This window comes from Patiria miniata, unplaced genomic scaffold, assembly GCF_015706575.1.
Source record: "Patiria miniata isolate m_02_andy unplaced genomic scaffold, ASM1570657v1 HiC_scaffold_22, whole genome shotgun sequence".
NCBI lineage: Eukaryota > Metazoa > Echinodermata > Asteroidea > Valvatida > Asterinidae > Patiria > Patiria miniata.
Window position 1 is genome coordinate 17,970,250 of NW_024037061.1, and position 15,622 is coordinate 17,985,871.

The 15,622-nt window shown below is 38.8% G+C and overlaps 1 protein-coding gene and 2 long non-coding RNA genes across 3 annotated transcripts; 1 reads left to right on the top strand and 2 right to left on the bottom strand.

Moving 5' to 3' along the window:
- Nucleotides 1-2,141: 2,141 nt before the first annotated feature.
- LOC119730796 lies at nt 2,142-6,016 on the bottom strand. Its single transcript, XR_005271393.1, has 3 exons — nt 5,895-6,016; nt 4,992-5,073; nt 2,142-2,789 (listed from the first exon to the last, which is right to left on the bottom strand). It is a non-coding gene; the product is annotated as an uncharacterized LOC119730796 (long non-coding RNA).
- Nucleotides 6,017-7,204: 1,188 nt separating this feature from the next.
- On the bottom strand, nt 7,205-12,886 carry LOC119730797. Its single transcript, XR_005271394.1, has 3 exons — nt 12,817-12,886; nt 11,041-11,097; nt 7,205-7,468 (listed from the first exon to the last, which is right to left on the bottom strand). It is a non-coding gene; the product is annotated as an uncharacterized LOC119730797 (long non-coding RNA).
- Nucleotides 12,887-13,137: 251 nt separating this feature from the next.
- On the top strand, nt 13,138-15,621 carry LOC119730136. The gene is made up of 3 exons (XM_038202909.1): nt 13,138-13,460; nt 14,855-15,244; nt 15,616-15,621. Exons 1-3 carry the CDS (start codon nt 13,392-13,394, stop codon nt 15,619-15,621), a joined length of 465 nt encoding a protein of 154 aa, XP_038058837.1. The 5' UTR covers nt 13,138-13,391.
- Nucleotide 15,622: the final 1 nt, after the last annotated feature.

Sequence of the window (15,622 nt, forward strand, 5' to 3'; positions counted from 1 at the left end):
AAAAAAAAATAATAATAATAATGAAAGATATTCATGTTTTGTGACGGATGCATATACTCACCGCATTTAATCTTTTAAATCTTACGTGATTACTGTACAATCATTTGTTTAATCATAATTATTAGTATCATGAGCGATTTATGAACGTGCAAAAGTCTCAATGCATGTTCATAACATCACTGCTTGCGTCATTTGTATTGAATGTAATGTTACGATTTTCTGTTAGTAACATATCCCTTCTTGATCCGAGAGACAATGCATTGTAAACCGGGAAAAATTACTTGGTTTTATTTCTTAGTGTTCTTTTTGATTTGTATTATTAAGGTAACCGTTAATTCGTTTGCACTCGAAAACAAAGAAAGAAAAATGTTACAGATGCATAAGTATTTACACAGACCAAATATAGCCAAGAACTTTTAACTTATTGACAAACACCTCCTGTTAATGGTGATACAGTTTTTACAATTGAAATAATGTTTTCCACCTTTATAGCTTAGAGCAATTGCTAGTTATCTTTTGTTACTTTTATACATTTATTATCAGATTTGGAGTAAGATGTGTGTAAATGGCGAGATGTAAGTGTCGTGTGATATTAATAGATAAGATGTGATAACTACCGTGTTTCATAAATGTTGTCGAGGAATTTTACTTGAGTAATTCATGTATAATATATGTACCATACTATGTTAGCCTTTTTTCGTTTAGTCTTGGTACGCGCAAATCTTATGTGTAGAAAGTCTTCATCAAAAAAATCACACAACAAAAAGTCACCAACACCTTTAAATCAGTGTTATCTAAATCGAAGTAATATTTTGGAATTTCAGAGTTTTCATCTTGACACATACAGTTATAACTTTTTTCCTGAAAGGTTGTCAGAAGTTTAATTTTGCAGGAAAGGTAAATGTTGCATTGTAATACACCACATGAACGATTTTGTTTGTGTGAAATGAACTATGAATTAGTGTAGCAGGCGCCCTTTCAAAACATCAATGGGCAAAATCATTTTTAGGCAAATAACCGTCGTGAAAGTTTTGGTTCTGTTATATAAATGAGAAAATGTATATCACAGAGTCTAGGGGAACGTGATTTTTACATATTATAATGAGTTTCTTACTCTTATAAATCGATATCTAAATACCACATATGCTGCTTTACTTTTTACTCTTATACCTTTCCTCTTTTTTTGGGACTGATTATACACAATGTTAACAAATTTAAGTTTGGTAAAGTTGATTAGTCTATACACCGTGTATTGTCGTGTATCCTATATTGTATAGTTATCATTGATGGAAACTGTTCAAAAAATAGTAAAACATTGTAAAAAAGAGAGTATACAGGAAATTATAATCAGTAGCTGAAGTTATTACAGTATTAATACACGTAAAATGCATTGTTACAAGTGCATAAGACATACTTCGTACATAATGTAAAAAAACCCAATATTTTGTTTATTTGGTTATATTTCACTGCACGTTGTTTCGGGTTTACAATCCAAACAAGAGGGATTTTAGGTATAGAAATTCCAAATCACGGATTAAGATTAGGTCTGGTATATTTAGCATTTCAGGGGTCATGATTTCTATGACACAGAACATTATAGTGAGTTTAAAGGGAAGGATTAGCCGTCATATACACACGACGATTGCAGGGTGAGTAAGAAAACCCCGAAACCCAAATATCGGGACCATTGTTTTAGTGAAGTTATGCATGTAGCACTTTCAAAATCTAGGATATGAAAGCCAAGTTCATATTATTTTTTTTCAGTACAAGAATCATTCAAAGCACTCCTGTACTTTTCAAGTTACGGAATTTACAACCACCGTTTTACAGTTCTGTCCATGGATCACAAAATAAGGTGTGCGTTCAGCAAAACGAAAACAATTTACACAATTTCGCCTTTGTGATTTGTTTTCGTTTTGTTGAAATAACAATTACCTTTTTGTGATCTGTGGACAGAACTTTAAAACGGTGGTTGTGTTTAAAATTCCATAATTTGAAAAGGACATAAGTGATTTAAATGATTCTTGTACTAAACGAAAGCTAATATATGAATTGGGCTTTCATATCCTAGATTTTGACAGGGCTACATGCAGAACTTCACTAAAACAAAAGTCCCGACCTTTGGGTTTCGTTTTTTTTTACTCACCCTGTATAACAACCTTTTAGAAACTGCAATTCTTTGTTTTGTACACGATTTGTTATGTGTCCGCTTAATAAAATAAATCCCCAAATATTGAGATGAAATTTTGTCACTTGAGATCATTCTTCGTCAGATATAGGCCTAAACGAATCTCGTTTATATAAGAAAATCTTGCAATTTGTAAGCCTACATTGACGATTTTTTTTTTGAATTATTAAAAAAAAGATTCAATTTAAATCAATTTCTGCACATTACAATACAAAGGTAGAAAACAAAGAACAGTAGATTTTTTCTGCGATGGCCCCAAAAGCCAATAACATAAATATTCGCAGATTATTGTGTGACACATCAATGTAAGCTGTCCAAACTTTTGAGGGCGCTGTCCAATCTAGATGGTCACCTTGTTCAATGAAACATCTTTATACGTTTAATAAGTTATTAATGATATTATATTCATCAGTTCCAAAGAAACAATGCCACGTATTATAATAACCACTTGGACGTTTACATAGAACACTGGCTATAGAAGAAATGATCCGGTAAGCCATTCAACTTCTTTGTTATCTTGAGCGATCAGAAACATTCTAAATATCCAAAATAGTAGGCGTTCAGAATTTTGAAATCACGAGTGGATGGGAAGCATCATCAACTGTGTAAGATAAATCAACAAAATCAACCCTTAAAGCACGTTGATGTAAAAAAAAAATGGAAGTTAAAAATTAGTTTACATGTTCAAACAAATATCTGTGATACCAACCCACCAAACCCACCAACATGCCCACGGCGTGTTTCACATCGCCGTGGTAAAAATGTCATGAGTGACTACTCACGCCCGGTGGGTTGGATGCATAATAAAATAAAAGTCATTTGGTCAGGATCCAATTTTTGACAAGATTGCGACCAACTGGTCCAAAGCACCAAACTAAGAAGACAGATTCTTATAGCCATAGAGAAGATATTTAGAAGGGGTGACACCTGAAATTCTTTTGGGAAGGGTGTCTTATTTGCATAGATCGTAAACACCTGCCGTGTAATAAAGTTATGCTCATATTTGGCTATATCTCCGATATCCTTACACACATCTACTTACACATCCTTACTTCAATAACATTTTCTAAAGCATGTAAGTGACTGAAAAATAATGAGCACAAGGTAACGATCCAAAATGGCCACTGTTATACCCTAAAGTTGCGCGCATTAACCTTGTCTCCAGTTATCTTCAAGTAGCCTTGCCAAAACCTTAGTATTGATGAGCTTCAATTCACAAAATTGCTTTATACTGGCACAGTTACCCTACTAAAACATTATTGAAAATCATGTGAACAATGATAACATTGTACGTGATATTAAGCCCAGAAAACAAAAACGGGGAAAAACGCGGTGTTTGTAAATTGGCCTTAAAGGTAGGTAAGGGTTGCCTATTAACGTAGGAGACTTGAACAAGTTCAAGGAAATTTCTAAAATTATTGATAAGAAAACGTTTCGACGTAGATATAATTATTATTGTAAACAACAATGATCTCCTATTTTGATGGATTTCCTAGCACTTGTTCAGGTCCCCCACGTTAGGCAACCCTTCGCCTAAATTTTAGCCCAACTTACGGACATCTCATTTTTCCTTTTTAATTTTTTTGGCTAAATATCAATATGTTATCATATTGCACATAATTTCCCATTTATTTTTGTTAGGGTAACTGTGCAAGTAGGTAACTTTCCGAATTTGAAGCTCATCAAAACCGACGTTTGGCGAGACTACTTGATATCTGAGTAAAAGGTAAATGCGTGCAACTTTAGAGTGTAATGGCGGTCATTTTTTTATCTTTATTATGTGCTCATAATCATCCGGTCTGTGATATATTTAGAAAATATCATTTAAGAAAGGATATGTAAGTAGAATCCCCAAACAATACTTTTTTTTTCAAAACAAATATACCAAAATAAGGGAATAAATATATTACACGGCAGGTGTTAACGATTTAAGCAAATTAGGCACCCTTTCCAAAATAATTTTAGGTGTCACCCCTTCTAAATATCTTCTCTAGGGCTATACGAATCTTTCTGCCATGTTTGGTGCTTTGGATCAGTCGGTCATGCATGATTCTGACCGTATGCCACCTGATAAATGTAGGAAACGAAGCATAAAGGGGTGAGATACGTGCACTTCCGCAAATAAGTTAACAAAATTGGGTTGCTCAATAGGTGCGTTTGCCCTTCACCATACGTCGGTGTAATAGCCATGGGCTATGAAATGTAAACAGCTTCTATTCGGCGTGAAATTATGCAACTAAACTTCGTATGATCTCGAGAAACTGACCAATCAGCAGGCAGGCGCCTTCTATACGCGCGTGATCCGAGCTCCCCGCGAGCGTAAACATCACGCCCATGCACGATGAGTAGCATTTTTCTACAGGTTGTTGTATAACAAAAACGTGGCATCGAAATTTACCAATCAAACTCTTAGTTCAGGTTTCCGGAATGAAATGACGTCACACATGCTTAGATATATACCGTTCTACCGGAGATGGGCTGCGTGGAGAACAGGTGATAGTCAGACTAATGTCGGTGAAGGGCAAAACTAAATTATTGAGTTAACATCATGCACCCCGACATAAACAAATTCCATCTTATGAAAAATTGGGACAAATTCTGGTTTCTGTGAACACACCAACACAGAAGCATTTACACTGACAAAATTGTAAGTTCCTCGTGTTCGTCTAAATGAGGCATTTTAAAACTTATACATGTAGAGCGAATCTATTAGTATGCAGTTTCAATGCAGTCCAACTTAGTGGACCAACTAACCATCTTTTTTGTTTGAGGAATAAAAAACATTTAAAAAGGTTATTTTTACCGAATCGTGGCTGGCCAGCAGGAATGTTGTCGAACGCCGAACCCCGGGGCTGAGCCGTAACTACTGTTAGTGGTTGTTCGATCTGTTGTAACGACATGAAATAAAGCTTTAAACTGTATTACATCTTGTCGTCTACTTCAATCAAACCAGTACATTCAGCAGTAGGACTCGTCCGATTTACCACACTATATACCGTAACGATATCAACGACTATACATTTGCTTATTCAATCAATGATTAACTTGAGTTTTTTTCTACACCTGACACATTGTTTCCACTCAACTCAGCCGAACTAAGGCTTCTCATCACTTACTTTACACCACGAACTATTTGTTGTTACGGATTTGGCCAACACAATGAACATTACACTCTCTAAATTCCAAAGAGTGAAATTAAGACTAGACGTTTTAGAGTGAAAATCACTTTCATTTTTGATTGAAATAGTCGGAAAAAAGGACCACTTCAGACGAAGCTCGAGAGAAAACTCGATCTTTACGATTGAAGGAATTTCACTCTAAAACGTCTAGTCCCTAGTTTCCGACTGTGGGAGTGAATCTTCACTCGAATAGAGTGAATTTTCAATCTTTGGAATTTAGAGAGTATAGGTAGATGTACACTGCTGTTCCTTTATAAAATTTGCCGATAATAAGCGGGTTTCAAATGCTTAATGGAAGTGGTTTGCTCGCAGACGAAGAAACATGCTTTTATGTGTTTTTCCTCTACCACCTCCTTAATGAATAAGTCTAATGACAGCATGTCAGCTTGCTTCAGTTGCATCAGAAGTTTGCCGTCCACATTTTCACTAATGCCCAAAAATGTGACACCTTCAAGTCGTAAATATGATGCATTACGTTTCAATTGGTTTCACGGCACAGCAGGCCTGCATTGTCTTAGGCAACATACCTCAGTGTATGGCACGTGTGCAGCGTTGAAGACAAGTCTGCAGGTACTGATGACACCAAGGATTGAGACAATGAACTCCACCACGGAGAACACCATCAGTAGAGCATCAATCGTGTCGACTTTCCACTGAATAAACCAACCAAAGAGAAATGCACAGGTTCCCCAGACTGTACAAATGGCCACCACTGGCGTCGCCAGAACTTTTTCAACATATTCTCAATCTATCATTTTCCGACTGTTGGCAGGGGATCATTTGCCTATACCCCTTCATTAAATTGCTAGCAATATATGGCCTCTCACCTTTCCCCCTTCCCCCATTTTTCCAGGGGAGGGGGAAGCGCCCCCTGCCCCCCCCCTCGCGACGCCCATGATGGCCATAGCTTCCACTCCAAAGGCTGACAAAAATGTATGATTAATATCAAAGCCTTTGACGGAGCAGATTTTACTAAAAACGTTTGTTGTTCGCCAACCCAGTTTATATTCAATATCTTGACATGAACATTAAAGGCAGGCATCACTTTATCTACCGAATTATTATCGAAACGCTTACTTGGATTAAAGGTTGTATACTGTCTTGCACTAAATACCCCGTTTAACTATTCCGTCCGTAGTTGATTTTAAACCATCAGTTTGTTTGAGTAATTGTTTTTAAATGAAGCGATAAATAAAGAAATCGTCTTTTGTGATCCAAAGGTTGTTCCTTTATTTTTTCCCCACTGTAATGTCTATTAATATCCTCTCAGCTGAAACTTCAACAATATAGATTAAGGACATTCGTCTTAGGAATAATTTTGAGTGGTGTTATTATTGGAAATGAATGAAAAGCAAATTACATCACATTATGCTTTTAACAGGGGTGCGTTTTGGCGGTAATAACAAAAAAACTGGTTCTGTTGTTTCTCTTTGGTTAATTGTTTTGGGGGTTTGAGTATTGCAATGTCGTGAGTAATTCTCATCCATTTAAAATTCCCGAAGAAATTCGCCGACAAGAAACAACAGAACTAATTCTTGGTTATGACCGCCAAAACGCAACCCAGGTAAACTGTTCTTTGATCAAATATACACTGCAAAAACTGTGTTTAGCAATTAAACACATTTCTAAACATTTTCTTGCTATCAGTTTGTAAACATGTTTACATACTAAACATGTTTAGAGTGAGGATGGATAGCGTTTGGCAATTGAACATTGATTTAGGAATTGAACACATAATGTTTAGCTTCTTAACATGTTTACAAAGAAATAGCAAAATTGTGTTTAATTGCTAAACACAGTTTTTAGAGTGTACCAGGTCAATAGTGGTGCTGAAACGATCCGGCACCTTAGGTGAAACATAATAATGGAGAAAATGAAAAGATTGGTAAGAGAACGGCAGACTATAAATGTCTATTTTAACCGATGCAGGAAAAAAATGTTTACTTATCTTTTAAAAGGAAAAAGGAGACAAAATTCTACATGCCTTCACAACTGGAATGTCATCGAGTACGTTGCCTAAAATGATATTGGCAACGCTGAAGCCAACGACGACGCACGCACTCAACAAAGACAGGACGGACATGACCGTGTAACTGATAGCCTGACAGAAATCAGATAAAAACCCAATCACAAGTCGATGTTATGTGAATGCTGATCCCTGGAACACCATCGTGGGTAAGTTAAAGCTATAGTCCATCATTTGCAGCCATCCAAAAAGTAACTGGCGTAATTATTGTTCAAAACAAACTTGGTTGAAAGAAAGTGAGGGAACTAAACTCCCTGTGAAATTATTCTTTCTCTGGGAAGCTGTTATTTTGAAGTATAAATCAACGAAAGAAGGCCTTTCCAACGCTACGTCTTAAAGCTATAGTCCATCATTTGCAGCCATCCGAAAAGTAACTGGCGTAATTATTGTTGGAAAACAAACTTGGTTGAAAGATAGTGAGGGAACTACATACCCTGTGAAATTATCCTTTCTGGGAAGCTTTCATTTTGAAGTAATCAACGAAAGAAGGCATTTCCAACCGTGATTCTTAAGAAGCACCGTAGGAAAATTTAAATTAGTAGTTCGTTTTGTTATTCAGCGCAGCGCGCACAAGTATTGCAACGACGCACACGCGCGCGCGGTTGTTATAATTCGTCGGATCAGTGCACGACGCCGCGTATAGCTGCAATTCAAAACAATTCAAAACATGATTCAGTAACTTTTGATTTGAAATTGAGATCTTAGAATGCTGCTTTTCTCGGAATGTACAGCTGAAGCTTAGCTGAAACTTCATCAGGTTAGTTGCTCAGTATCCTTCATTAGATTTTGAACACTTTTGTTGCCTAAAACAAACAAAATGCACTAATTACAAATGTTGGACTATAGACCGCTTACAGACGCGTTCGATAATTGACGCGCGAAGGTGCGCGACGCCATGTTGTGGGACAAAATGTGCATGGATAGATATGCGCTTGACCCACAACATGGCGTCGCGCGCCTTCGCGCGTCGATTATCGAACGTGTCTGCAAGCGGTCTATAGCTTTAAGACGCACCGTAGGAAAATTTAAATTAGTAGTTCGTTTTGTTATTCGGCGACGCGCGCGCAAGCATTGGCACGACGCAAACGCGCGCGCGGTATAATTTGTCGGATCAGTTCGCGACGTCGCGTACAGCTGCAATTCAAAACAATTCAAAACATGATTCAGTAACTTTTGATTTGAAATTGAGATCCTACAATGCTGTTTTTCTCGGAATATACAGCTGAAGCTTAGCTGAAACTTCATCAGGTTAGTTGTTCAGTATCCTTCATTAGATTTTGAACACTTTTGTTGCTTCAAACGAACAAAATGCACACATTACAAATGATGGACTTTATCTTTAACATAATCGAACTGCGTGCATTTCTTGCATCCCGGTGTAACGGTCTCATTTATCCGGTGTGCTGATCGTTCCGGGGGAATTCGTAGGATAAATCAAGCAGTTACCGTTACCGTCTCAGTTACGTCCATGCATCGGGGCCACGCTGGACTTTCCAGTGAATAGGCAGCATTTTTTTTCTTTCTGCAACCAAGTTTAGTCAATGACCATAATACGCATGAGTCACATGGTAAATGAATGCTCGGACTTAACTTACCCTTTACAGAACCATGAATGAGAGGAATTACACGCACGTAGTAGGAGAGCTACATACACAATTAGGCATGTACAGTTACATGGTCATGGTCATTGGCAAAGTGTAATCGGCCTACATAACATGTTCATGCACAACAGAAGAACCCAGCACACTGCACAAAGCGTGGCGACGAAGAATCACAGCGAAACTTTGCATATGCGTATGTTACCGAAATTTGCCTTCAGGGAGGATCAGCATTTCGCTCGTACCCCCCGCCCTGCAAACAGGACGCTGGGATACTCTGATGAATTTACGATTTTGCGTAAGCAGTGACCTGCGCGTCATCAAGGTCATGACTCTGCAAGGTTTGAAACGGCCGTTAAGACTGATTCATTACTGTTTTATTCCAGTTTAGAGATGTTTTTTTCTCGTTGAAAAGTGTAACAATGTAGGAAATTTTGTAAAACTTATCTGTGTTGTAAATTTACAATTCCCATCACTCGCTCAGGCTCCGTTTTGAATCACGAACGGTCGGATTGCATTATGCGACGCTCAAAATTTTGTCCACATGGTCCGCAATGAAACAGAAATCACATCCAGTATGGAATGCGCACAATTCTATGAGAATTTTCGGATAGCATTTGCGCACATTGTCTAACTTCTTTCACAAGATTCTGTGAAGCTCATCAGAGTATCCCAGCGTCCTGTTTGCAGGACGGGGGGTACGAGCGAAGATCAGCATAACTGAAACCGTAACGGCGGGTCAGGCACACACGAACTTCGTCAGCTCCTGGTCACTGACCGTGTACCAAATGGAATGCCGTATACAGGGTGACCCAAAAAATTCAAACCTAAAACATTTGCCGTAAAAAAAAGGGGATCTGTGGATTTTTATATTCTTGGTATCAGATTAAAGCTGTGAGCTTTTTCTTTGAAATACTGACAAAAATCATTAAAATAGCACTTTGGGTTGCTGAGAAAATGCCAATTATGTAAAAGTAGTCATATTTCATCCTGTACACACAAAAAATACCACAGTTAGGGATTTCACTGTACTTATTTGTGCATGTCCTAATCCTTACAAACAACACGGCATATAATATGATAAAAGTGCAAATGAATTTGATGGAAATACCTTTTATTATCAACCTGAACAGGTATCTAATCCTTTTAAGTCCTATTTTAAATCCTTTCAGCATCATGTCAAAATACTAAAGAAATGGTGCACAAATAAAGGATGATTGCACAAGGATTGCATTAAAATGTTACAATGTTTTAATCACATCTTTAATCTGATACCCAAAACATAACAATCCACCGATCGCTTTCTTTTTTAAAGGCAATAGTTTTAGGGTTGCATTTTAGTGACCCTGTAAAGCGATGGGAACCAACGAATAGTCATTCTGCTGGGCGCCTGACGCCTGAGTTGACAGGAACCCATGCGGCTTCGGCGACCATTAATATGATTTAATTTGCGTTGGGGTGATCTAAAGTTGATTGGATTTTGCCCTTCACCGACATATTTTATAAACACTGATTACTCAGTGTTTGAAACACATTTTGCCTTAAATGGACGAATGTTTTTTGTTTAACTATTAAACACATAGAAACTCATGTCAGGAGAGGACGCCATCTATAGTGAAGGACTCTATAGATTTGTACATGTATGGGGCTAGAGGGCTCATGTCTTCCGCAAATCGGTCATGTGTGTTTTGTTTAAACTCACCACTTACAAACATTAACTACAGGTTTTTAACTTAAAAACAGGTGTTCTAGCTTTGGAATGACTGACTGTTATCATGCAGGTCTATAATTATGAGCAATAAAAGGCAAAAGGAAAAGGCACTATGGAAACAACTGCCAGTATAGATTTTCGCACCATATATCAAAGTTGGTGACAATTGTGTTGTTGGTGTTGCTGTAGTTTATTGCCTCTACAATACTGTAAAGCTGTAGTTTATTGCCTCCACAATACTGTAAAAGTCATGATCGCATACTCTTTTTATCAATAGCCTATTGATGTTCAGTTAATTTCAAATCATTGGAGTGAGCAATAAATGGACAATGTCTTACCCAACGTAAATTCTTCGCATATCCAGAAACCATGCCCAGGATTCCAGCAACGACGAACTGCAATAAATTCAAGACGGATCGAAGTTTAAAGGAAATCATGAACTCCGAGTATAGGATTTGGGAACAATATGAAGCTGCAGTCTTAAAGGCCCGTATTTTTAGTTTCTTCACTGACCATCTTTCCACAAAATGTCTTACCGGTACTTCAGTACGTGCTGGATTCGAGAATCCTTCATGATAAAAGAGAACAGATAACATGAACCCCAAACAACATGCACCGTCCGACTAATGTGAGTTTTGTAATATGAAACGGTCGTGGACTTTACTTTACTTACCAAGACGCCACCTACAATTGGGGGAGCGTAGAACCGGACGGAATACATTTCCCATCCGAAAATTATTACAAGAAGGACAAACCCTAAACTGACGGTGAAGAGACCCATAACCATTTGAATCCATCCCGTGCATGTGATTGCAACCCAGTTACAATAGCGAGACTGGTTGACCATGCTGACTCTATCTTGGGTTGGTGCTTGGGCTGATTGCGTTGTGACGTGGTGAGTGAAATACGATGGTATCAAATGCTGAATTATCAGTGAGATGCAGTTCAGTGGAGTAACTTTGAAATGGTATGGAATGCGAGCGTGCTGGAGCTGAAGGAACGAATTTCACAGCTCAAATAGAAGACAAGACAATATGAACTGACACATATAAAATATAGGGAAATATCAGACAATAGCAGTACTGTAAATCTCCCCTTTTCACAGCTGCGCGGTACGTGTGCTGAGACCATACAAAACCGAAACTTGCATGCTGCATTACCATATGAATTAAAAACACTGGGCACAAAAGGTTAAAATATGCCAGCATTGAACTTGTATTGTGAGTAGTCACGTATTAAGCCCAGTCCTGTTTGCCTACCATTCATGGTACCGTGCTTGGTAAGAAACACGAACAATCCTTCACAAAATATATTCCCCATCCCCCCCCCCAAAAAAAAAGAACAAACAAACTGCAGAGTTATTGTGTGCAAATAATAACATCGATCCAAATAAACCTCAGGTTATCGAACAGAAATGAGGATGATGAATTATTAATATTTTCTGGTTTTTTTCACCACACTGAGCGTTTATATTATGCGAGCAAAAAGTTCATTGCGGGTGACTAGTTGTTGCTGGCCGACGGGCCGCGCGAGGCGTAGACACGAAGGTGGGCGCTTCGTGGGGCGCTTCGTGATTTCTAAAGAATGAAGCCTGCAGGAACTAGACGATTTACAATACTCTGAAAACGAAGTAATGCAGTGGAAACTCAACTGAAAACTCGATCTACCCGATCGAATGATGTTCACTCTAAAACGTCTGCCCCCTTGGTTTCAATCGGAGGGAGTGAAGTTTTTTACTCGATTAGAGCGAATTATTCACCCTGGTAAAAGAAAGCAGCACAGCGGTTATTATTATGTCAAATAAAAAAAAAATGAAAAGGAAAAGAAAATAAAGCTCCAAACCATTACAACGCGCAGTGAATATCGGCATATATATATATTGTCAGTTTTGAAGAGCGCCCTAATTTGAAAGATGGGTACCAGCCCCAGAAACTTTCACCGTGGGTTCGAGCGACGGGTGAAAAGACTCTCGTCCTTCAGATATTCAGATGTTCATTGTGTCCATTGTACCCGCGCTGTGTGTGCCATTTTTGTCCCGTACTACTGCTATTGATTTGTGAGTACAAAAATAGCTTGATGTAATCGTTTACGAATAGGCCTACAACAATATATACCTGCCAGCGGTTTCAGCACTGAGCGACGACCAGCGCAGAAAGCACAATTGTCCATAGGACGTCGGCTTGTAATAGATCTTTCTATTGTTTGTAAACATTGGCGCATTTTATATGGGCTGCCGCAAGCGCATAAATTGAAGCCGTGGTTGGCAACCTATTTTGCCAACAAAATCCGAAAAAGGTCCTCATAACGCCCTTAGTACAAAGTGAAAAGGCATGTTTAGGAATTATGTCGTGGCTTTGTTGACAATGTTGTATTTCCATCAATCTAATGATTTTTGGTTACCTGTAATAACTCTTCTTCATTGTTGCATTGTTGGACCTGCCATAGTTTTGCAACCCGTGGTTGGCAAAAATGCAGTTTGCCAACCAAGCGTATAAAGGTCTATACACGGGAGCTTGTGGTATACACTTGCACCAAACCTCTTTAGTCTGATGAGGTCCTTTGCGTTTATTCTTCTGACAAGAGAAAAAAGGAGAAAGGCTTTTCATGTCGGTCTTTTCTAACAATAGTCCGCATACCAGACGTAACCACTCATAGACGGTTCCAAAAGACAACATTTATTGTCTTCATAATGTCAGCTACTAACAACAATCACGGCTATGAAACTTCGCTGCAGGGGACTATCGCCCAACACCAAATTGTAAGTCACTCGACGAGCTCTCTGTAATTTTGTGAAAATTGGAAGGACTCTGAATGAATGAATGAATGTAACAACAGGATGAGAAACATTCGATTTCACTTCTGCTACATAAGTGTTCACTTCTTAGAGTTTAGGCACTCTCCTGAAGACGATCAGAGCATACTGACCGGAACGTCAAGTTTATACCTCTAGTTCTTTTCAGAACCATTTTCCTAGTTGAGAAATTATTCGCACATGCATGTGTTTCGCAAACCTTTCATTACTTAGTATCTCCACCATGCAAAGCCTCAAATCTTACTTTGGATGAGAAACAGTTTAAAGAAGATTACGGCCTGAAATCCTCGAAAATGTCATGCTTTAGATTGTTTACTTACACTACTTTAAAGGTCTAGTTGAAAGGAAACTATTAAACCTAATGTCTTACCGTTCCCGAGAAGGACGGGGAAAAGACCTTATTCGCACTACCCTTTAATTCTGGTGGCATGGATCATTTTCAATAATACTTTTTTTTTCAGATGAGTGGAAGAACTTATGCTCTTTTAAGACGTACATGCATTTCATTGGTATATGAAATTGGATTGATTTCCAAGAACAAAAAATCATTTGTTTCAACATGGACTCGATCTGCTGATGACTTAAAGACAATCCTGAAAATTGGAGTTTAAAATAAAAAAAAAACAATTGAAAACATTGGACAAGGCTCCAGTGGTTTTTTTGACAGACGTAGGGCTTGATCAACCACTGCGTGCATACAGGTGACCTGCTCCTGTACTACTGAATAAGCTTTGCTTCCCCCCAAAAAAATTCAGGTCCAATCGGCTCTGGAATTGAACCATGACTGCACTCGTATAATGCTAAATTCAATGCCGGCTTACGTTTCTAATACGTTTAGAATAAAAGGTGGTAGCTGATGGGTGATATAAAGGATCGGAAAGGTTTTTGTTCACTGTGGAATGCCTGAAGTGAATGATGCCAGTTTGTTTCGATGGGTATTGGCTTACCCCCACGCAATAGCACCAGGGGCGTATCCAGTAATTTTCAAGGGGGGGGGGTTGTTTCATCAGCAAATCAATTAATGCTGAAATGTAGACATGTTTTTTTTTGTTCGGACACTTGGCTCCGTAAAATCAATAGGTGTGTTTGGGGGGGGGGGGGGGACGGGGGATTCGCATTATTTTAAAGAATTTCTCAGAAAAAAAGACAGGGCTGGTTTTTTTTTTAAACTCCCAACCCCATCCACCCCCCTGTAATCACCCTGGATGTGGCTCTTGTACTAACGGACAAGATCTGCAAGAACGTTGGTAAAATGATCAGGGCGGGCTTTTTTGTTGAAATCTTTGGATATATTATTATGGTTTTCACGCATGAGCCTGGTTTTTCCCTACTTTGTGAAGGAGGACGCAGCGGCATATGAGAATATAGCCAGCGAGAGAGCCAGCCCTCTCTTTCGCGGCCTATGCGCGTCTTTCAGAGTATCCGACAGGTGTTTTCAAGCTCTACTTGATGACGGCTGGGACCATCCAGATCAGTTCCGAGACCTCACCTCGGAGTGGCGGGATCATATTCTAGCTCTGGCTCCCAATGGCGGCCAGAAAAAAAATGTGGAGAAACTGTTGGACAGAGTGCAGGCTGGACTTGTCAGCGGCCCCGCTGCAAACGATCGGCGTGTTGACGCGGACGCGTCCACCCACCTGGAAGGCAACACGGCAGGCTCGAGTGGAAATGTGGGCAGGGACTCTGGCCTCCGCGGGACTGTGGATGTAATAGACCCCTCATCAGGACGCGTAATTTTTTTCCTAGGAGGGTTAGGGGCAATGTCATGAATAATTCAGTTTTTCCTTTGAATCATTGCAAGACTTAGGTTCTCGTTCTATTTTCCCCTTAATTTAAAATTATCTCAGTGATAAATTTGGAGAAGAAAAATAGCTGATGAAAATGAGCAGCGACGACGTGGATTCGAACCAGGGATCTTTGTATCCATAGCTCATTCTCGCTATCCACTAGGCTACTGTGTGGTAGCTCGATGACAACCGTTCTTTAAAATGCTTTAATGTATTGTAACTAGTTCAGTAACTAACAACAATGCTGTTGATGTCATTGTCCGTTCGCATGGATAAACATGAATTATTCATGACATTGCCCCTAACCCTCATAGGAATAAA